Source organism: Anopheles cruzii, chromosome 3 (genome assembly GCF_943734635.1).
Source record: "Anopheles cruzii chromosome 3, idAnoCruzAS_RS32_06, whole genome shotgun sequence".
NCBI lineage: Eukaryota > Metazoa > Arthropoda > Insecta > Diptera > Culicidae > Anopheles > Anopheles cruzii.
In genome coordinates this window covers 66,700,160-66,723,238 of record NC_069145.1, presented here as the reverse complement: position 1 = coordinate 66,723,238, position 23,079 = coordinate 66,700,160, and the positions used below count along the sequence as shown (strand labels likewise).

At 52.1% G+C, this 23,079-nt stretch overlaps 1 protein-coding gene across 1 annotated transcript in view; it reads left to right on the top strand.

Annotated features, from left to right (window-relative positions):
- The window catches only part of LOC128270824 (box A-binding factor), a 165,005-nt gene extending 146,867 nt beyond the window's left edge, over window positions 1–18,138 (top strand). The window contains exons 3-8 of the mRNA XM_053008245.1: window positions 15,540–16,166; window positions 16,248–16,818; window positions 16,892–17,016; window positions 17,082–17,676; window positions 17,754–17,898; window positions 17,967–18,138. Of these exons, the coding sequence (XP_052864205.1) occupies window positions 15,540–16,166; window positions 16,248–16,818; window positions 16,892–17,016; window positions 17,082–17,676; window positions 17,754–17,898; window positions 17,967–18,138 (2,235 nt within the window). The remainder of the gene's footprint in view (window positions 1–15,539; window positions 16,167–16,247; window positions 16,819–16,891; window positions 17,017–17,081; window positions 17,677–17,753; window positions 17,899–17,966) is intronic.
- The last annotated feature ends 4,941 nt before the right edge of the window (window positions 18,139–23,079 follow it).

Below are 23,079 nucleotides of genomic sequence, written 5' to 3'. Positions count from 1 at the left end.
CGGCGATCGCAATCTCCACCCCGGTCGCCTAATCCTTCCTAGCAGAGAGAGAGCAAGAGTCCGTCCAAGGATTAGCCTCGATCCGTCCGTCTGTTTCGCTCGGTCGCCGGGACTAATGCGCTCGCCGTGATGCGCCGTGATCGGCTTTCAAACTAACGGCTCGCCCTCCCAACTTAAGACGCATTAACGAGAGTAAAGCGCGAGGTGCTTTACTGGCTGCGTGGCTACGGTTTTTGGAACTCTCGCTGGTCGCTAGTGTAATGATAGGATTTGACCCGGGGCGAGGCCCCCTCTTCGTGGCTTTTAAGTGATTAGTTTTTCCTTCTTCTCCCGCGCTCGCGGCGGGAGTGCCGTGGTCGCCCATCCACCACGAGAACCATTTCCCGAATTTCCTACCGAGGCCCGGCCGAGGCCGATCGCAAACCTATAATTTCCCTACGGCTGAGTGCGCATTACTCGCTATCTCTCTACCCCTCTCACTCGCTCGTCCGTTTGGTCCACCAAACGAGAAGCGCGATCGGATATCGCGCAAACGAGCTGCTAGCGGTGATGGGCACCCGGGTTTTCCGGGATGTTTTGTAATAAACTAATACAAATTGATAACGAGCACGGACGGGCGGGGGCCAACGAACGCTGGCGGCGACTCGTCGTTAACGGGCCCAAACCTCGGAAGGGTGTTCCGCTCGGCGAAGTAGTGCCGGAGGAACTCCTCTTCCGCGAAGTTCCGAACCTCGTTCCGAAGTGAAGTAATTATTTTGACCGAAATTGGGTTGCGTAAATTGTACATTTCTCAAACCGAAGAAGAAGGACACACCGATCGCTTGAGGACACAGCCCCAGCCTACACACACAGGCAGCCCCGTTTTTGGTCAACCGCAGCAGGCGGCAGGTCCGCGCGTTATTAATGTCCACACCATGGCGCTGGCAGCAAAATTGTGGGTCAGAAGACCATCCACCCATCGGCGGCTATCGGGACACCGGACCGAGGACCACCGGTACCACCAGCGTGTGCGGTGTGTGTCCTTCGTCCGCCGAAAGCTATTGTTCCCCGTGTGCGCGAATAAAACGAAGCGCAAATCATTCCCCCGCCCGGCCGGCCGGTCGATCAATCTTCCAACGCCTTTTTTCGAGTCGCGCGCGAGAATCCAAAGCCACAGCCAAAAACTGTGGCCACCAAAAAAAAAGGCCGCCCGCCCCGAGTGTTGGTGGTGGTCATTCCACGTTGGGAACAATTCGCCGTATTCTTTGGCGCGACGTCACGTGTCTGCGCGGTTGGTTGTGGCCGCGCTACGCGTGTACTTTCAATGCGCTAGCTTTGCTCAACTTTTGACCCATGTCCACCCACGTTGGCCGCCGTCCTAGACGCGGTGCTTGGCCGAGGTTTTGCTCCAGGGGAGGTATTTATCACGAGCACCTACACCTCGCGCAGTAGAAGTTGGCCGGCCGGTTGTTTGGTGAAAGAAACGCAGCAAATCAATCTCAAATTTGACTCCTTCGGTTCTCCGTGTTGGGATCTGCGTTTTTTTTATTTATGGCCTCCACTGACGCGATCGTGCTATTTGCGCGTTTGCGCGTTGCGTATGACTCAATCACGCGAGGTCGCCGCCGCCGCCGCTGGCGTTCAATCGATTTCGGTTTCAGATGACTTCACCCCCCGTGCAGGACGTGGCACTATTCGATCAGCGTTTTGGCCTTTGTAACGTGTTTTGGGCGATCCGGGCCACAATTGCTCTGATGAAATGCGTTAATTTCATCCGATTATGCATGTTCAATTGTGGTTCGATCTTCTGCATTTTCTAATGATCACCAGCGAAGACGTTTCTTCCATGAAAATGATCTTCTCATGATTAAGCTTCTAACAGCAAATTAATGCCGTAAGCGTGTTATAAGAAGGCATCTAATGTCTGAGTTAAATATCTACTCGAGTCAATCGACCTCAAGTCTCGACCCACTGTGCAATATTGTCAGAGCATTGCACTGTACGTTCGCTAAATACCAAGATTTTTTTTTATTATTAAATCCAGCCATATCTATTAATTAGCAACATAGTTTGAAAGATACGTTATTCCTCTATCAAACGCACCCAATTTCATGCAAATCTGTTGACAGATTAAAAAGGTATGCACGTTTATGGGTCAGTAGACCTAGGACCGTGTTACAGCAGCTTGAATCGCACGAATGTCGTCATAAAATAATCCTTCCATGGCCAATGGCCAATAATTTGAGCTTAGAGAATAGAAAATAGTCACAGATAGACGGATTGAACATGTCCATTAACCAGTGACAGAACTATGATTATTACGGTGATTCTAGGCCCTGCTCTCCGTCTTTATTCTAATAGCTTCTTTATTTTCTTTATAGCTTTCAAATGCATCCTTTGTCGTATCCGATTGTCAACTAGAAATCGAAAAAAAAACAAAAAAACACTGTTGTTCCGCCTGCAAGCATATTAAAATCACATATCTCGGCGCGCCCGCCAAAGATCCGTGATCCTCCGTGTGAATGAATTCCAAATCTGGCCGCGCAACGGCACGTCCACCGCCGCCTGTGCCTCCTTGTTCTCTTGCCTTCCGCTCGTCTGCCTAATGCTCGGCGCGCATTCTCCGCCAGTCGCGCGGTGTGTTTGCACTGGTCCTTCTTTATAATATCCTGAGCCGATCGATACGATCGTGTTTTAGTGTTGTTTTTATTGCTGATGGCTGCCTGAAGAACACACTCTGCCGTGGCCATTAAAACGCCTGGGGTCGTCCTGCTCACGCCCGCACCGTTGGCCGTATCGACGCGTATCGAACTGTATCCGACCAACCCAGCTCACCGGTGGCGGGTGAGAAGCGGTTCATTCGGTGAGTGAACGCGCGTGCGGCCAAACGTTGCGTAGGTTGGATCGCATTCAGCTCCTAGCCGTCCCTGTTCGACACCCGTGGCGATCGTCCCGTCCGTCCATGCTGCTGCTCTGCTCTTCCGGCGACAGGCCGGCTTAAGCCGGGAATTCATTTCACCGCGATCACCGTTGATCTCACTCACCCGCGGTCGTTCGCGATCGCTTGCGATCTCTTTCGTTCGGTGATCGTAGCGCGCGCAGCCATCACTCTTCTCGCCGCGATCCTCAGCGCGCAGCATGTTTTGTCGTATGTTTTGTGTATGATCTCTTTAAACATTCAGTCAAACTTGAGACTTCGTGCCGGTCGCGTGTGTGTGGCGCAGCAGCAGCCACAGGCACAACAGAACGGGAGTGTTCGCGCGATCCGTTTGTTTTTTTTTTGGGTTAGTTTCCATTTCCGTGCCTCGGTTCTGGTCGATGGCCACGAGTGCGGGGTGCGTCCCTTCACGGAAAGCCCGCCGTCTGGCGCGCAGTGCCGTTTAAAGGGCGTGTAGTGTGCGACGTCACACACGATCACGGTGCACTTCCGCCGTGCACGATCGTGCGTCTGTGAGTTTGTGTGTATGTGCGTTTGCCGCCGCGGTACTATTTGGTACCGCGAGCACGTTCGAAGGCAGAATCGGTGGTGCTTCGTGAGAAGGTAAAGTCAAAGTCTGCGGGAAGAATGTTCTACAAATTTGTATCTAAAGTCAGCCCCCGGAGAAAGAGGCAAATTATGCATTCGAGGCGCGACTCGAAAGGATGCGCGCGGCGTAGTTATGCGCGCGGTGATCAAATGAGTTATCATATTCTGCGAACGGCCGCCGCCAGGTGGGGGCCCCGAGTGTGTTGGTGCGGTGTTTCGTTGGTCGAACGATTCGTGATCGGTACAGCTCTGAAATGCATCTTCGTGTCAAAGCGCAGGCCAAATGTTAGAACGGGCACCGCGAACGGGGTGAGCGAGTGAGACAGCTTGTGGTGCGTCTTGTGCGTCCTCCATCGCGACCGGAAGCAACGAAACAACGGCACAATAAAAGGGGAAAGAAACAAAACCACACCCGCCGCCACCGCCTCTGGCTGCTGCTGGCTAAGACGTCGCGGGCTGCGAGCCGAGATCCATTCAAAAACACGACGGCGGCGGCGGCAACGGACGGGGTCGGGTGCATTTCCGGTCGCAGAGAACCTCTCCGGGCCGGGGGCGCATCGAATTTCCATCTCCCATGCATCACGACGATTGGAAGTGATTGCACCGCCATCGGCCGTCCGGGTGTGTGTGTTTGTGCTTTGTCGGTATTTGTGAGTTTAATTGGGTCGCTGCGCACTGATTGAAAGTGTTTCCGGGCGGTGGACGGGCGGCAGCGGGAGCATCATCCGCCGCGCATCACTCGGCAAGAACGACCCACGACGACGACGAGATTGTGTGCCGTTCTATGGCGTATATTCCCAGTGCGTAAGGGCGTGTGCCTGCCCCTCTGTGTGTGTGTGTGTGCGCTTTATGTCCCATTGTAAAGGGCGCGGGCGGCTGACGGGTTATTGTCATTTCCGGCGGAGCGGTTCCGTGACCGGGCGCGCGGGATCGGTGTGTGATTTCGATGTTCGAACCGCGTATCGAAAGTGCATCATCGGAAACATCGGTTCTCGGGAGCGCAAGCGGCCAACACACAACAAAGTGCACCGAACGGATTGTGATCATTATTGTGATGGAAGCGAGAGTGTCCTCAAAAAGAGATGAAGCTTCGAGAATGCAAACAAATGACGACGGCCAAGTGACACACGGTTCAGACAGCGCCGAAGGGTTCATTAGAGTAGCGTTCGAATCGTCGACGAATCCGTCGAAAGGATAAATCCGGAGCGCAACTATGTCGTGTGATAATACTCGTTTGCCATTTCATGTTGAAACTATTCCAACTTCGCCGGGCACCAAAAAAAAAACGAGGACAAAGGATCCAATCCGACTCCGGCGTCCTTGCCAGTCAACGGCAACGAGCCGTAATCGGTTCTGTCTGTGTCGTGCCCTTTTTTTCTTCACCCGGTTGGCTGCCGACAGCAAATAAAAGAAAATTCTCCGCCAGAAGCCGGCGTACCACCCGGGGTGTTGCGGGTTTAAAAATAAAAACCCTATCCCCGTCACTCTCTCTCGCTCTCTTTCTCTCTCGCACTGTCGGTCGGCTTCTCCAGAACGAAGCGGATTTGCATTTTCCGTTCGCATCTGGAGCTTAGCGAAACCCGAACAAAGAATCGGCTTTCCACTCACTCTGTACGGTCTTTGTCTCGTCGGCTCGGCGGATATCTTAGAATCGTCCCGTAGGTGTTGAGTGAGAGACCAACAGGCAAAGGTGCCGGTGCATCCACAAGAATGCATCCTAAACGCATCGGAAAGTCGCGCTGACGGTGGCGAAATGGCGAATGATTTATTTCCATCTCCCGTGGATGGTGGCCCAAATCGTGCGAGGGTTGCCATCGTTCGTACCAAATTTGGGCTGATTTTGCGACAAAATATCCCTACGTTCCATATGGTCCGGCGTAGATATGATCCGGATTGGGAAAGCCATTTCTTTTTGGGCTGCTAAAGGCACACTCAGTATCGTAAGCTAACATTTTGCGGTTGGTGCTTTTGTAAATTTTCTGTAAAAAAGTTAATTGAAACTTAAAAAAACTGTTACACTTAACTAGTTGTTTCCCAAGACAAGTGCTGTGAAGCATGTTCCTTCGTTTTGCAACATTTTTGCTCTTTAGTAGTTAAAACTGCAAACATCCCCCCATTGTTTTGTGGTGTTGAATTTAAATTTAGTCCTTTACTTTCAACTGGTAACCCGTTCCACATGCCACGTAGAACAGATGAGCCAAGCCAATCGCCTTAACTGGCTGCCTTCTGCATCGCATCACAAACCGGGCCAACGGGACACTCACAAACGGGTTGCAAAATGTGCACATATGCCACGCCAACCCAGCACACACGTCCAGGTGTCATTTATCTTCCCTTCTGTGGAAGGAGCACACCACTGGCCGGCCGTCGGTGCCGACCGCTTCGAGCCGACGAGCAGAGCCGTGTGGGAAAACGCGAACAACGAACCAGCAAATGGTCCCGCGACGTCGCGTTGTTTATTGAAACCGTAATTAGATTAGAACACTTCGAACCACGCTTCACGCGCTGCCCTTTTTTTTTGCCTTTGCCTGTTTTTATTCCTTTGCCAACCACACTCCTGCACGCAGATGCAGATGGCGGTGGCGCCCACCAGCCCGTGATGAGTCACAGTACAACGCTGGCGGATCCCCGGGCGTGTGTTGCGTGTCACGAATGCGAATGATGGCCGACGGTTTTATTGCATATTCGCGCGGAGAAAACACGCCAGAGCCACGCCACCGCACATTAAAACATTACCCAGCGAATGCCTCCCGCACAACGACGACGGCGGGAGTGGGCCGCCGTGGGAGGGCTGCTGAGGGTGGCCTCCCGGGGTCGTCCCGGCGGGGTCCCGGGCACTCTGACAACGCCCGTCACTGTTCTCGGGCCGATGTTTATCAGGTTGTTCGATTCACCGACCGCATGTGCAGTTCGCGGAGCGCTAAATGCATCGGTCGGGTGTTGGGTGTGTGTCGGTGTGTGTGTATCGCCGATGGCCGATGCACCGGTGCATTCAATAATGCACCGTTGATAGAGCGCACCGTGATGCGCCCGACTGCGTGTTCCGGCGAAGCACGAAACGCTGCTGCTTACCTAAATAAAGCCGGTTATGTTGGGTCCTTTCGTAAAGAAATTGTCAGTAAACGGGTCAATTAATTGTGTACGACGAGCTACATAAATACGTATTTTCCGAACCCACCCAAAATGAGCGCCTTTGTGGCAGGCGGAAGTAACATGTTTGAAGGTGCATCTCATTGCAAACGTTTATTTGGCTGAAAAGCTGAAAGGTTGAAAATTCCCGTGCCTAAGGGGGGAAACGCGGCTTTTTTTTGTCAAAACTGGACTCATTCATCAACGTAATCTCTATCAAAAAACACACAATCATTCCAGCGCCACTCGAACATCCCAATACAATAATTGTTGAACGATTTAACGATTTGCCTCAAAATAGAGCTCAGTTTCAGCAATTCGAAACTTAATTCATGTAATTTTGCCATTGTTTTGATTGATTTCTTTACAATTTCGGCCTTCAAACGCTCCGATAATATTCACTGTCGATGGTATTTCCCTTCTCCAGATAGTTGACGAATATTGCACCACGCACGTCCCAAAATACCGAGGCCATAACCTTTCCAACCGATTATTCTGCTTTCGGACGAGGTTTACCAGTTCCTCTCCACTCTTATGGCGATCGTTTTGATTCCAGAGTGAAGTGATGGATCCATGTTTCATCCATTGTCACATATAGACGCGAAAATTCCGATTTATTGCGTTTAAACATGGCCAAACACTGCTCAGAATCATCAACACGCTTTGGTTTTGGTGGTCAACTGTGAGCAACCGCGGCCAACAAGTTCTTTTGATATCTTTACAGTGTCAGCTTACAGTGTAACATTAAAACATTGTGTAACAGTGCAGTGCAAGAAGCAGTGTAACATTAAAACACGACACTGCTTTTGATACACGGTTCTGAAAACTTGAAATGAGTAGAAGATCACGAAATTTGAACAGCTTTCTTTTGAAGCTTAGCACAAATTCGGGCGTTTGTAACGGATTGCTTCGGGTGAAATGCCCATGACTTACAGAAAATATTCTTTATTGACCGTTCTATCCTTTGGCAACAACTTATGATGCACCACGACCCTGCAATCGAAGAAAACTGTAAGCAAAACTGTTCACATTCGACCAAACTTGGACATTCACATCTTCTCGGCTCTCTGAAAAATGTTTGAACCACCGACAAGCGCTGCTTTTACTCTTAAAAGCTTCACCATAAGCCACAGTTAACATTTCGATTGCGTCCCAGCTCTTAATTTCGTTTTTCATACAAAATTTGATAAAGATTCTTTGCCATTCATTTAGTTTTAGAAGACAAAAATCGCCGATGAGCCAAGACACGTTCACAGTAAAACAGCTGTCAAAAATTGATTGATTACTCAAAGTGGCCGAACTTGTCACCATAAGTCACTGACATGTGTAGCAACATAATGCATCAAAAAATAAAAAAATCGGATATACGTAGCCTGCGTAAATGCAAAATTATCATTACTTTTTGAACACACCTCGAACATCTCCGGTCAATGGGGTCAATTGGGACTCGATGCCTCTCATCATCTGGACCGCGACATTGTGGTTGAAGCGATTTTAAGCTATCCACCATACGGTCGACGTTTGACAGCTGGTTCGCTCTTAAATGTCGCCCATCGGTTCGAATTTGGCCACTTCTGCCCCATTGCCACGTGAACGAAAGTTTATGATAACGACCCGACTCGGCTCCCGATCTCGGACCTTTTCTGGCCGCACTGCTCCATGTGCATGTTGATTGTCGTAACGGCCGCAAGCGTAAGTACGTTGTGCCCGTTTGGAGCGGACCCTTGGCCGGCGCAATCGATAAAATCTCTCCACTCGAATGCATCCCTGTGCTGCCCGCACCCGACCGCCCATCGCCCACAACAGCACTCACATTAATACCGATGTAAAGTGGTGCTCTTGTTTGCCATTGCCGTGTTGTTTTTTTTCTTTATTGCCTAACGCCCACCACCACCCATCAGGAGCAGTAGTGCGGGGTTGATTTGGTTGGCCAACAAGCCGGCCCGGCCGGCCAGCCAGCCCGGCCAGAGATTCTCATTGATAACAATTTATATTGGCAATTATTTCGCAGCAGACCGCATTTCGCAGACAGAGAGAGAGAGAGCGAGAGGCAGGGCCCTGCTAATTGCCACCCAAGAAAGCCAAGGCTTTCCTCGCTGCGCGGAGTGCGCGAAGAAGATCGGCACATAGACGACCGGCCCGTATAATGGGGCCCCAGTCGTAGTTGTCACCCAGTGTGGGACTGGGCGCCCCCCGTTTTTTATGGGCCCGAATCCTAATGAAGCCGTGTGTCCCGTTCGGTTGGGACGTAAAAAGAGAACCGTTAAATAGTCCTTAATCAAACGCCTAATAAGCCCGGGCCGGCGCAGCGTACACCAACGCACCACCGACGAGACGCGCATGGCGCATAAAGTGGTTGCGTTCCGATCGGAAATGGAACCTTAAAGTTGCACCGTTTTGCCGCTTTTCCCAAAGGTCACCATGTTCCTCGGCGCACTAAGGAGCTCTCGGCGTGCTGCATTATGCAACGGTGTTAGGCTTTCTTCTAAATATTGGCCCATCGGTGGTGCGCGCCGCGTAGCGTGAGCTCAATCAGCTCGATCTGCTGGCCTCAAACCGAGTTGCCAATTGCCATTCTCTCTCTCTCTCTGGGGCGGGTTGGCTAATCGCGTACGAGTTTGGGCAACAGACACACACGGCATATGCGGGGGGCCCAGGCCCAGGAGCATCGTCGCCAGGAAAACAGATTGTTACCCACCGACAGCGACGACGACGACGACGACGACGGGCGCATAGCGCACCGGGGCGGACCCCAAGAAGCACTTAACTTTTTATCGATTTTAATTACATGCAATTGCTGCAAGGCGTAACTATTTCACCGAGTCACCGAGGCGGCGCCCCGCTGAGGAAACCTGCGGCGGCCTGCTCAGCGAAGCCGAGCCGAACGAGCCCTGTGCCGGAGGAGGCCCTGCGAAACCCGCGCCGGTCGCCGAATCGAGGGCGTTTATAGTTGGAAAACGTAGAATAATTACCCCCCTTCGTGGCGGGCAGGCAGGCAGAAGCGCGCGCGCACCGTTTTAATGGATTCACAGATGGTGATCTTGATTTGTGTGTGACGCAAACAGTAGTTCACTTTTGGTGGTTTCCTCACATCAAGCGGCTTCACCAGCCCAGAGAGAGAAGTCACACAGTTCGCTTCGGTTTGGGCTGTGTTCTGGGTTTTGCTGTGGCTTCAACCGAAAACTGCCCCCGGTCCCGGGTCCCGATTCCACTTCCACTCGATCATCTCGGCATCTCGTTTGCGTGTAATGATATCCGCGTGTGATTACAGTGTCCGCGCAATCCTTGCCCGGCCCGGCCGATGGTCGCAGGGGAGCTCTTCAACTTCAATCACAATTTAATGAGCCAACAACTACTTTGTAGACCGCCGCCACCGAAGGATCATCAGGCGTCCGTGGTGGTGGCCAACGCATATCACCTCGACTCTGCTCGGCTCAATCGGTCGGTTCTAAATTGTGGCCGGACCATTGAAAAGATCATTTCCGCTCAGAGCGAGAAGATGAAACATCATCGCATAAGTCTTGAATCTCATTTATCATCTCAGTCCCCCTGGGCCGACGGGGCGAACCGGGGCGAAAGGAAGCGAAATTGTAAAGGGCGCACACTGGTGATCACCTGATCAGTTTTTGGTTGGGTTCTCCGTTCCCCGGAGATCGCTTGCTCCGAAATAGCACCCGACGGCGGTGGCCCGGGACGGAAAAGCAGCATTACTCTAAGCCTCTTCGTGTGGCCTTTAGTTCTAGCTTCTTTCTCACACACGCATCCACACATTTCGTCCCGGGGGTTTGGGCTGTGAAGTTTGGAACCATTTTTATCTTCTTCACCACCAGATAAATCATCCACAGGGATGGTGGTGCGCTCGTCTCTTCCATCAAGGCCGTGGTGATGGTCCATCGATCTTCCTCGCATCGTTATGCGCCCCCCTGTCTCTACCATTTCGGGTGAGCCTAGTAATAGCGCCTTAGCCGCTCATTTCCTGCTCACCGCATCGGCGGCCACGAGTTAACCTGTCCGTGTCGCGGTCGCGGTTTACGGTTTACAATTATTATCATTTTACCCGAACTCCGGGAGCCGCTCTATTTTCGGGAGATGTTGGTCCACCGCTACAACTCTTGGGAACACGGCTCTCGGACGTTCGGTTCGGACAGTAATTTGCTCGGTTCTCTCTTATCGTTCAACGTCCAGAAAGGCCGGGTCCTTAACGCATCCCGCCGTTCGCTTTGTATGCAGATTAGTCCGAGCATCTCGCCCCCGGTGGTGGTTGTTCCGTTCCTCAGCCATTCCCGGACTCCCGGGTCCGAAAATCGAATCCCCCTGGTAGATCGACACGCAGCATCACCACAGGACGGGCAAATCGAGCGTGGCAGATAATGCGGCTTACGCATCCAGGGACCAGAGCGAGAGCCAGCACAGCGCTCCAAATGGCAGAGCGGAGCGTCCAACTTGACTGATTGCTGCCGAGTTTCCCGAGCTCGGTCGGTCCACCTCCTTCCATGGGCCACAACAGGTATAAAGTCTTCAGGTTCGGCGCTCCCTTCTGTGACTGATTGGCGGTGATGGTGGGTTCCGGGGAATCAGACTTGCCCGAGATGTGTCTTTGTGTGATGGCCGTGTGCCCCCTTCACGCTGCGAACATACCTAGAATTACGCCTTATCTCATCAGAATTGGAAAACCATCAGCCCATAGACCAGACACAACCGGCCAACAGCAGGAAGCGTGATGCGGCCGCGGGGCACGGCACGGCATCCGTTCGTTAGCGGAAGATGCCTAATCATGGTGAATAATGCCTCCAGCCCAGGAACCTCCGCGCTACATCCGTCTTTCTGCGCTCCTAAAGCCGATTACAACCCGAGGCCGAGCGATGCGATGGTCGAGCCGCCGCAGGTTCTTCCCGATGGGTTTTGACGATTTGTGGTACGCGGCGACAAATTATCTCTCGCGCGGCCGTGCCCGATTCGATTCAGATCTTATCCGATCCGAGCGGCCGACTGGCGAAGAGAAGATTTGAGCTCCCAGCGGCACCGGAAGCAGTCTTCCAAAAAGTCAGCAAGCTTTCAGCTCCAGCCCCCGAAAGGTGTTGTCTGATGATGTCCACAACCTGTAAAGCGACTGGAAGTGAGCACGGCTACGCACGGCACATGATTAATTGATTCTTTCCTTTCGCTGCAGCATCGGCCCATCATATGTTCCGTTCCGTGTTTTGTGGACGGTTGAACATAGGGAGGGCTTTCGGTTGACAAACGCTCCACGTGACACGCACCTCCAGGGCCCCGGGCCCCGGGCCGGGAGCCGTCGTGAGAATCCAATCATAAATGACACAGTGGCGCGGCGTGTTGCGTTTTCGCATATTTGCATACTTTTGTCGATTCTGTGCTGTGCTCGTCGTTTTACGCAACCACCGACCGGGCGAATGGCCACCGCGCGGGCAGCATGACGGTGGACATACGAAATAAATCCATTCACTTCATACATACGCAATGGGCCGCACTGGGCCGCACTGGGCTGCTGTTGGTCGGTGCGAGCATAAATCATATGCAAAATATTCAAATGCCCTCGTTAGTGAGCGCGCGCACAGGCAGGCCGGGTGGCGGCGACGGCCGGCGGAACACACACGTCACGACACAATTTCAGACTTCCTGGACAAATGGGCCGTTAAAGAGCAGGAAACTAATCTAAATCTGCCTGGATGGTGAAACGAAAAATCAACCAACTCTTCGGTCGCCAATAATTCGTTCTGTGACCTGCAACAGCAGCAGCGACAGGCTCGCAAGGTGATAAGGCCCCGCGCGCGCGCAGCAGGCTCCCCAGGCAGGCAGCATTAATGCTCCTCCGATGTCCACATTTTCCCACGATCGCTGCTCGGCAGCCAGCGCTCCGCGCATTGTCCATCGTTTAGTCATTCGTTATGCTTCATTCGGTTGCCTCTTTTTAATGTCCAGCTCCTGACCGGCGACCAGAACTTCTGCCCCCGAGTGGTATGCTGTCTCTCTCATACACACAGATCGGGAGGGCTTTCCCGAACCGACCGATTCCGAGTGCTGATTCATGCTACCGATGCTTTTTCTTTTCACTTCGTCGCCTTCTTCCGTGGCCGGCCTTTCTCGACGGCGGCGGCGGCGGCGGCGGCTTCTATTTATGCTTGTTTTATGCTGCAACCTCCATCGCGAGCGCGCGCGCACGCCCGTTCGCTTTTGCGCAACATTTCGCGTGAGTAGCGCGCCGCGAATTCATGAATGAAGCGCGCCCCCGGTCAGCCGGTTCGCTTCACTTTCGCTCCTTTCGTGCGCGCGCGGAAGCCACGCTAAATCATTCAACGGCAACAACCCGGTCCCACCCGGTCGCCAGTTTTACAACGGAACGGAACGGAATGTGGGGCGGATGGCGTCAGCTTCTAATGGATTTATGTTTCAGCCTTTTTTATTACGATAAAGTATTCCTTATTTTTGTAGTTCTCTATTAGTGACAAAACGCGAATGGTTGCGGGTTGCGAAACTATCAAGGCGAGCCCCAAACAATCAACGGGGTGGCTGACATTTAGTGAGGGATTTTACCGCAAACGGCACGACGGTTGCATTTGCATTGGCCTCGCTCGGCCCAGCCGCTCCGAGGATCAGCTGTCGATGCTGCCGGTGATGCTGCTGATAGCCATCCCACGATGGCTCCGACAGTGGCTCCTCGGAGGACCACCTGGAGCGACCCCCGCCTCCCAGGCGGGCATTGATCATTTACCGAGAACTGGGTGACATTTCGATTCGCCTGCGCCAAGGAATGTCGCAGCAGCGGGTGGCACTAGCCCTTTGACCCGTGCACTATAAACGGCGTTTTTCACTTTCAATTTTATCGATACGCCGGACGAATCGTTAACAGTTAACGAGTGCCGTTCGGTGTGTCTGGCCGGCCGTGATGCCGAATTGAAATGCCACGATGAAGCCCGGACTGAAGAGTAGATATAGATTTGAGCGGTGAGGTGGCTTCATGTCGGTGGAGTAGCATTAAAATCGGGGATCGTTATGCCCCGCGAAATGCAGCCACCACCACCACCAACGGGTACCAATTTCGATCAAGCAGACCTTAACCACCCCGAACCGCGCCACGGGAAAACGGAACGGAAGATGAATGCGAAGGGGGGAGAAAACGGGTCGGTTTGGAATGGTACATCAATCACCGTGTTCGTGTTAATTAAGCGTTCCCTCCTGCGCGGACCGGGCCGGTCCAAACGCGTCCACCGGGTGGCCGGCATGTGTGAAGGAGGCGGGAGGCGGTATAGAAATTTATATTTCCCTAGCCCCCGACGGCACCCGACTAACCCGACCTTAATTAGCTGATTATCGGCGGCATATTCGATCGCGCGCAGCCTTACCAGTTGACTGACTCTCCACACCCCGGCGCCCGGGTTCGCGGAACGCGAATCGGTTCGATTATGTTCGCGAACCGCGCAAGCACCAAACTGGCCGCCGCCGCAGTGACGAAAACGTCTGTTTATCGGCAACGCGCAATCGTGAATGCGGAAGCGAAGCTTGAAACTAAAATATTAAATAGATTGCTCGCCGTCCATTACGATCAAGTTGCATCACCTTGGCCGAGGGCGCCCACACGGATCAAGATCGTTACGAGGCCGTGCGAGGGGAGAACACATCAAAAGGCGGGTAAAGAAAGCATTTTTTCTCGAGATCTCCTACAAAATAAAAACAACCGAATCACCTTCGTGCGGGTTCCCCGGAACAAACACTCACTCGGACACTCTCGTTGGTTGTTTGCAGAAATAACTCCAATTTAACGAAACGGAGGACCCGGATTCAGATCCGACGGAAGCGAGCGAGAGAGGTAGTCAACAAAGAAAAACCAAGCGGAACTACTGACCACGTCAGGGGCACACCGGAAGACGGGAAATAAGAACAACAAACAAGATGTGGCAGGCACCAATAAACGTGTTCGACGGTACACGGCGTCCGCTGGTCCCATTTTTTCGCCATCCACTCGCTGGCTGGCAAGGCTGGCTGGAGCATGTTTACGGATCAAACATATTTATTGATAAATATTATTTGCATTCATTAAACATTTAATTACGTACGCCCATCGATGGCTGGCGATCGATGGCGCGCTCGGCTATCAATTATGGAGCGCGAATCACCCTTGGCTGGCGTGTGTTTCGCTTTTCGTGCCTAAGCGAGCGACATATCGATACCCTTTTGGTCGCCCTGAGAAAATGCGGACTGTGGAAACTCGTTGTAGCTCGTTCTTTTGCGCTTCGGGGGGAGGGCTTTTGATTTTGCCGTGGAAAAAGATGGTCGAGATCCGAGATCCGAGGGAGTCGGGAAAATCGGGAACCCACGCATGCCACTCCCGATTACGGGGGACCAATTGGGGGGCCGACGTTCGTTGGCTGGGGTGCCGAAAGTCGTGCGTGAGTCGTCGTCGGTGTGCAGTCGGTGATTGAAGGAATAATTTCATTGCACTCTCCGAGTTCGGTCGCCGCAAATCGCGTTCGCCAGGAAGTGAAAACAGAGTCGGGGTCGGCAAAAGATCAAACGAGAAGCCCCCGGTTTAGAAGCAACAACCCGGGCTGTGGGCGGAAAGTTCAAAGGACAGCAACGGGGGTTGGTCTTTTTATGGATAGCGAAAACGGTCACGAAACGGCCCCCGTCCCGTCCTGTCCCAACGATGACTGAAGGACAATTTTGGCCAAACCCCCGGGGAGCGGGGTGGGGATCATTAAAATCAATGTGCACCGCGCGCCGGTGGACGGTTTTAGTAGTAATCATCATCGTCGCTGAGACGGCTGAGACAAGCAATTAAAAATTTATTCCATCGGCGAATCAGCCAAACCAATAATCTAATTAGACAAGGTTTCGATGGTTCTCTAACTAACTAACGACTGCACGCCCTCTTGTCTGGTGTCCACAGGAAATACTCACGGAAGCGTCCGAGCGGTTGGAGAACCTGATTGCGTCGTCGCCGGCGACGCTTGCGCTGAAGGCGTCGGCCGAGCAGGACGCGGTGGCCGCCCTGCAGGCCCTGCGCAACAATAACAATCATACAAAATCAGTTACCTCAGTACTTAGTAAAACGCACCTGGACAGCCTGGAAGCGAACGCCGTATCTGTGATCCCACTCGAGAGTATGAAACTTACTTCCACCGGCGTACTGTCCCAGCACCAACAGTCAGCGCCCACGACAACGACGACGGAGACGGACCCGGCCACGGGCACCATCATACACCAGCAGCAGCAGGAAGTGTTCCAGCCGACGCAGCCATCGCAGGGCGGCCGGCAGCCACTGATCCAGGTGCGCAACCTGACGCAGCTCCAGAAGGAGCACCTCGAGACGGCCGCGGTGTTGATGGACATCAGCAAGAAGGTGATCATCTCGCCGCCCAGCTCGAACCCACAGTCGCCCAGTTTGCTCGCCGAGCAGAAGCAGCAACAGGCTGCCCAACAACAGTATCAGCAGCACGCTAGCAACAACAATCAGCTGACACAGCAGCAGCAGCAGCCGCAGCAACCGCAAAGTATTAAATCTTCTGTGATAAAGGTAGGACCGTCCACTGGCCGCCGTGGTGGCGCTTCCGACCACGCCCTCTGGACCGTGCTGAACTCTGCATCTCACCCGCAGCCTCACGAATACCTTTTGAACAATCTGAAGCGCACGCCCAGCAGCGAAGAGATGGACCTGACGATGAAGCGCGTCAAGGTGGAGCCGAGTCCTGCCGCCGTCCTGCCGCCGACGCTCGTCCGAAAGAACGTGATCAAGCGGGAAACGATCGAGCACCTGGCGGCGGCGGCCGTCGCCGACGACCAGGCGAGCCAGCACAGCGACAGCGTCGACAGCAGCGACTCGGGCCGGCTACAGATGGACATATCCTCGCAGGACGCACACTCCGAGTGCGCCGGGGACGAGCTCAAGCTCCGGGGTAGCCTCAACAACAACAACAACAACCACCACCATCACCACCATCACCAGCACCACCATCATCTCCAGCATCACCCGCAGCAGCAGGCGGGCAGTCCGATGGATCACATTGGCCGCGAGACACCCGACAGTCTGCACTCGCTCGACGAGCAGCAGCAAGCGGTAGCTGCGGCGGCCGTGGCTGCCGCCGTCCACCAGATCCCGTTCGGTGGGCTGACCGATGCCACCGATCCGGCCGTGGCCCAGCTGTGGCAAGCGTTGGCACAGAACACGAGTAAGTCACGCGGTCCCGAAGTGTCTCCGGTTACGATCCATTAACCGTTTGTTGGGTGACTTTTGTTTTGTAGATCTCATCGTCAACGGTGGAGGCAACGAGGCGACGGCGCTCCTGCGGAAGATGATCAGTGCCCGCAATCTAGGCATCCAGTTTACACCAACCGTTCCGGTCAGCACCGGGTTGTCGATGCACAAGGTGGGACCAATAATGCCAGAAACTAGTGACGAATTAACCTAACGATTCTTTCTCTTTTCTTGTAGCAAAGCGAAATCAGCCGGCACAATGCGAGCAGCCAGAGTGGGCGTCGGAAACAGTCGTTCCCGAGCCGGACGCCGGTCGAAGGAAACTCACCGAACGGCCTCGACAGCAACGGTGTCCTTGGGGGGCCCGGCAATGGGGCACCACCGCACTCCGTCGGTCTGATAAAGGTGTCCAGCGGTAAAGGTTCCACCACCGGCAACGTGCTGTTTCGGGTTGCCTCGGAGCAGCTCTCGCAGACGGCGACCGCCAAGAGCCCATCGCTCGGTACGGGCCACCGTACGGAGACGAGCAGCGGAGCCACGTCCGGTAACAGCAGCCCCCAGCTACAGCAACTTCCCAAAGCGTCCGCCGCATCGTCCCCGCAAATGACGCAACAGCAGCAGCAGCAAAACTCGCAGCACAAGGACATGTCCTGTACGAACTGTGGCACCACCACGACCACCATCTGGCGGCGGAACATCCGCGGCGAGATGGTGTGCAACGCCTGCGGGCTCTACTTCAAGCTGCACGGCGTCAACCGGCCGCACACGATGCGCCGTGACACGATTCACACGCGACGGCGGCGGCCGAAGGGCGACAAGAGTACGCGGAGGAGTAAGTGGCCGCTCGGGTCAAGCAAAAAGTGTGCAAGCGCTAAATTTGTGGTCTTTATTTCGTGTGGCGCATTTCAGAGTCCGTCAAGCAGGAAAGTGGCGATATCGTCGTGGACAACGGTGTCGACACGGCGGTCGATCTGCAGACCCTGCAAAACCAGTTGATGGCGTTGCGCGATGCAACCCGCGGCACACCGACCAACTTTACCATGTCACCTGTAAGTGCTTTGTCGTGGAACCACCGTGGAAAGATGACCACCGATGACTTACCGATTGGATGTTTCTTCCCTTCCAGGCCTTCCAGCAATATCTGCGAGCGACGCAAAACTTTGACCCGAACGGGAGCGGCGAGCTGCTGGTCGATGGCGGCGACGACAGTGGCCCGGAGAACGATCTGGACTCGTGCAACCTGCCACTGAACCTGGTGGCCACGCAGCTCGGGAGTGACTCGTCGCAGCACTGACGGAAGCTTCCGGTGCAGCGCAGCCGCCACCGTCGCCGCCAACCGTGCGGCCAAAAGGCCAAACCTTTACTACGGCGTCTGGCGGCGGTACCCGCGGGCCGAAAGCGGACAGCGGAAGCGCAGTGAGCGATGATTAGAGAGGGAGATCGAGAGAAGGACATTCTAATGATGTCGATGATCGGCAAACAGTTGCAACGTGGTGCAACTTCCGACTTCACGTGCCGTGCACGATGCATCCGGCAACGTGACAGCAGCAGTTGCAGCAGACAAGCATGAATATAATACTCCAACAATGGTGATCAGAGTGGAATCTCTCGACGCAACCGGTGTGTGATGAAATGGAAATTTGGAACAGAAACAAAACTCTTAAATTGTAACAAACCAAGCGGCGCCATGTTCCGCGCACAACATTTGACAAGCAACCGTAATACTCCAGAGCAGAGCAGAGGGCGCCCTTCTGATGATTACACGGGAACGGAAGGGAGAGGCACCGATTGGCGGGCACCCGCGGTCGGCTAAATCGGCGGAATCGACAAATGATTAATAACTATTAACTAGAGGACAGTATTTATTACCTTTTAATGAAACCAATCCTAGGCGCAGAGGACAATATTATTGAATACCACTAATTGATAGCGCGACTTCGAGGCGGAAGTGGACAACAATTAGTGCACGCGGACAGAAGAGACTAACACACACACACACAGGACACACCAAGCAAATGATTCATCGGCAGCGTCCTTCGGGTTTGCGCGTGAGTGCGCATGTAGAAAAGCGAACAATTTGGGGTAGTAAACGCCAAGTAACAAGAGCAACAAATGAAAACGAACCATAAGCAATAATTGAGTGGCAACAACCGTGGCCGGAACAGGAGGAGCAACTCGCAATGATGCTCTGACTCTGCGGACGGAGTGGAACTTAGTAGTAGTGATGTTTAGGGTTTAGTGATGTTTAAGTTCTTTTGACATAGTTTTGTGACAAACGCGAAAGCAGCAAACACCGTATCCTACTTGCATGATAAATACTTACATTTAGATATACTATTCACACGCATACACACACACAAACACACACACGCATATGTATAACGTTCATTTTAATCATCATTTTAAAACGGCACGCTCCCAACGCACGGAGCGCGCAGCAGGCTCTGTAACATGCTACAGAGCTTAAGGAACGAAGGTATTTTTTGAGCCGCTAAAGTAGAGAAGTGCGCAGCTTGTTTTTATTAATGCGAATTGTGAGATGTTTTAAAAGTCCTGTTTTAACCTGTTTCTTTTCTTTCGTTTCTAAGTCCGCTTTCCATTGCTGTGCTGCGAGAGCGAGAGAGAGCGGCTCAGCATGCTAGGGCGCGTGTGCTTAACTGTCAATTGTAGTAGCCATTGTCCGGAAGAACAAACCGTTTAACGCCTAAGTTGAGAAAAGCGCAGATTGTTCTGTTTGGTTTACTTTACGACGAGAGGCGTGTAATGAAACAAAACGAAAAACAATTGTGATACAATAAGAATGTTGTGCGGTGCAAACCGAAGCGGAAAGAAGAATCTCTCAACACACACACACAGACTCACAAACACAGGAGCACTTATCGGAAGTGAGGTGGATAAAACGTTGTTACAAAACGCAGAATGGCGAGATGGTGTCAAAATCAAAATTATCTAGTAGCTTAGAGCCGCTTATACAAAAAAAGGAGCGTCAAGATAGCGTAGCGGCTGCGGTCAATTTCAAAGAAGTAGTTGTTTGATAATCATGAAATGATTCTGTTTCCACTTACGACTCACCCTCGGGCAAACACCAACCCGTTCGTTCGTTAAATTCGGTAGCCCCCTGTACAGATGCCCCAGTTCCCGGACAGCTTATTAAGCAGCACTCGCCAGCCTGGTGCCAGTCTGACCAACGGATTACAGTGATCCCGCTTTTCATCTTCCTTTTCAATGCGCAGGATCGACTTAAAATAGATTTCCTTAAAATAGGGCCAATAGTGAAGCTGAGACGAGGATATGGACCAGTATTTTAGTCAATCAGAAGTAAGTGCGTGACACCCAGCGGAAACCGAAACCAATCGAGAAGCCATCAAGCAAACATAGTCCGTCCGTTGTACGAATCTTCATCGTCTTTTTGCTTACTTTTTTTTCGCATGCTTGAATAGCATATAAGCTGCTGGCACATTAAGCTCACTTAAAACGCGACCCTGTGGCACCGAGCACCGTGATCTCGTGATTATGTTTTAAAATTCTCATCTCATCACGGTGGAGTACTTGTTAAACCGATCCGTCTTTATTTTGCGTACTTAGTCCAAGAGGCAGCTTCAGCTAATCGATCACATCGATCAACCAAACAAAGGGCCCGGATTTTAAGCCATTTTCCCTCCTTTTTTATCATGGTTACCATACTTAAGTTCTTCGTCACCACGCGTGCAGCTTCAATTAGTCATTTCATTTCTCTGTTTGGTTTAAGTAAAGTCCACTCCACACACACACACGCGCGTAAAGAACATAATCCTGCCTGCATGTCATGACAATTATCGTTAACGAAAGGACAATTTTAGCAAAAGCAACAGCCGGACAACCGAGTATACCCAGTAAGCTTTAAACAGGACTATTAGAAGCGACAGAGAGAAAGAGGGAGCGAGGGAGAGAGAGATAGCAGAGCCATTTGGGCTCGACCGAGGGCCAGTTAGAACACAATCCAAAACAGCCAAAAAAACCAGACCAGATATGTATAGAAACCGTGCAGCGTTTCGGTTTCGGGGATATGCACCACACCAAATTGATGGCGGACTGGGGCGCAACATCGCCGAACGTTGGGAATTGTTGACATGCTTAACCCCAGTTGTTTACCAGTTTTATACCCGATGGAATTCCGATCCATCGTGGCTCCCCAGCAAGATCTACGATTTAGAGTTTAGTGTTTAGGTTATACGAGCAGCGGAATGTTTTAAGCGTTCCCCGCCGGTGGCACGGTGAAGCTGAGTGGTCGTTTGATGATTGTGAATACTTTTAGTAGTAGTTTTACTTTCCTCTAGATTTTTAGTAACCTGTACTTCTTCGTAGATGATGCGCCGGTGCGCCGGTAGGCCGAACCCCGGGCATCACCACCAGTAGCAGTAGGGAAGAGCAACCCTGAAGATGTAAATTTACCTGAATGAGTGAATTGCGCGTTCATTAAACGTCCGTTTTCGCGAAATTTGTACCAATCGCTGCGCTGCATGTAAAAGAGTAACCTTTGTGTCCAAGAAGTTTATGTTTTTAAAAAAATAGAATGTAAATCTCTTACCGTCTTTGCACGCTTGCGAAGCAAGTGAAACGCTTGATCTTAATGGAATCTTTTGCTTTCGGGCCGTGCGTTGTTCGGGCGCGAACAGTTTAAAGAACCTTCCTAGTTGGCTGGCCAATAGAGAGTGTCCAGGGTGCGACACGAGCCAGAGATCTCCACTTGTACTTGTACATGACTCTCACACTAGCATCTGAGACTCTCCCTTCACCCGGCATTCGTATGTTTAGTTTTAGTGAAGCAAGTCAAGTTAGTCAATTGCGCGTACACCTCTTCCGCTTCATCCGCCTCATCCAGTGGTGCGCATAACGCATTATTTTGTACATTTTTGATCTTTCACGCTCCATTTTAAATTATTAAAACCCATCGCACGGAAGAGAAGAAGTGCACAGAGCGCCGGGCCTTCTACTGTTTTAGCCGCGATGCGAGCGGATCCGTGTGCTGCGAACCAGTTAAGATAATTAACGTAACAAGACAGTATTGTTTTGAGCTAAGAGCATCAAACACACACACACACGCACATCAGACACAAACACACAGCCACGGCACACAGCGGCGCGGCCGATCGTGCCGATCGACGCTCGATCGATACCCACACAATTCTCGTATTACGCTGCTGGAGGTGACATTGGCAAACCGAACCGAAACTGAAAACAGGGAGCTTTGAGTAAGATGAGCTTTTTTTAAGGGAAAAATAATTAAATTGTGAATCCTGCGACGAGTGAGAAAAGAAGGCACAAAAGAGGGCTGTCGGGGAAGGGCTGTCGTCCAGGACGGACATGGCGAGCGGCGGGTGCGTTAATCGTTTTTACTTAAACACATTGTTCAAATAACATGATTTCCTGCGTGCGTGAATAACGGATCCGGATCCTTGCGCTGTTTGTTGAGCGCCAAAAATCGAATTGCCGCGGACCGCGACTGTACACACTCGTTTCGCTTCACAGCCCCTAACGCTTTTGCTCCGCCCTGTACTCGTGGTGCGGAATGGATCCAGATTTTTTTTTACTATTACTAGCGCTTAAGATTAGTCGTAATTTTTATCATACTTCCGTCTCATTCTTTCATTCGCGCCCTCGTGCTGTATCGTGTATTTATTGATAGGATATTTTAAAGCATACCACTTTGCACCTGTTCCCAGCACATCGCTCTGTGCGTCCCGTCCCGTGTTTCGTTTTCAACTAACTGCCTACACCCATTAGCATCGTTTCATTTTAGTTTTTACTTCGTAGCTTCATTCTGTCCCATTTCGTCCCTTTTTTCGACATCGGCGTGACTTAATAGTTTAGTGCAACATGCCAGCATTATTAGCTTAGTGACATCCCGACTTCCATCCAGTCACTACAATGTTTAGCCAGTTCAGAGTGCATCTCTTCGTTAGTTACGTTACCCATTATTATTAGCTTTGAGTGGAGCAAACCGGCCATCGCACGGGCCAACCAATTGTAAATCGATCAAACTGATTTTTAACAACCACAAAAACCATTAGTACTGTAAGGAGTAGAGTATTTTCCCTAAAGGAGTTAAGGCTTTACTAAACACACACACGCTACTGTGCGCGCACGTTTTGTTAATAGCTTCTGTCCTGTTTCTGTTCTTGCAAACGGATTTGGGGTGCGTTGTGCGTGATAAGAAAGATTTCGTCCGGTCTCGTTCTCTGTACTCTCTGTTAGG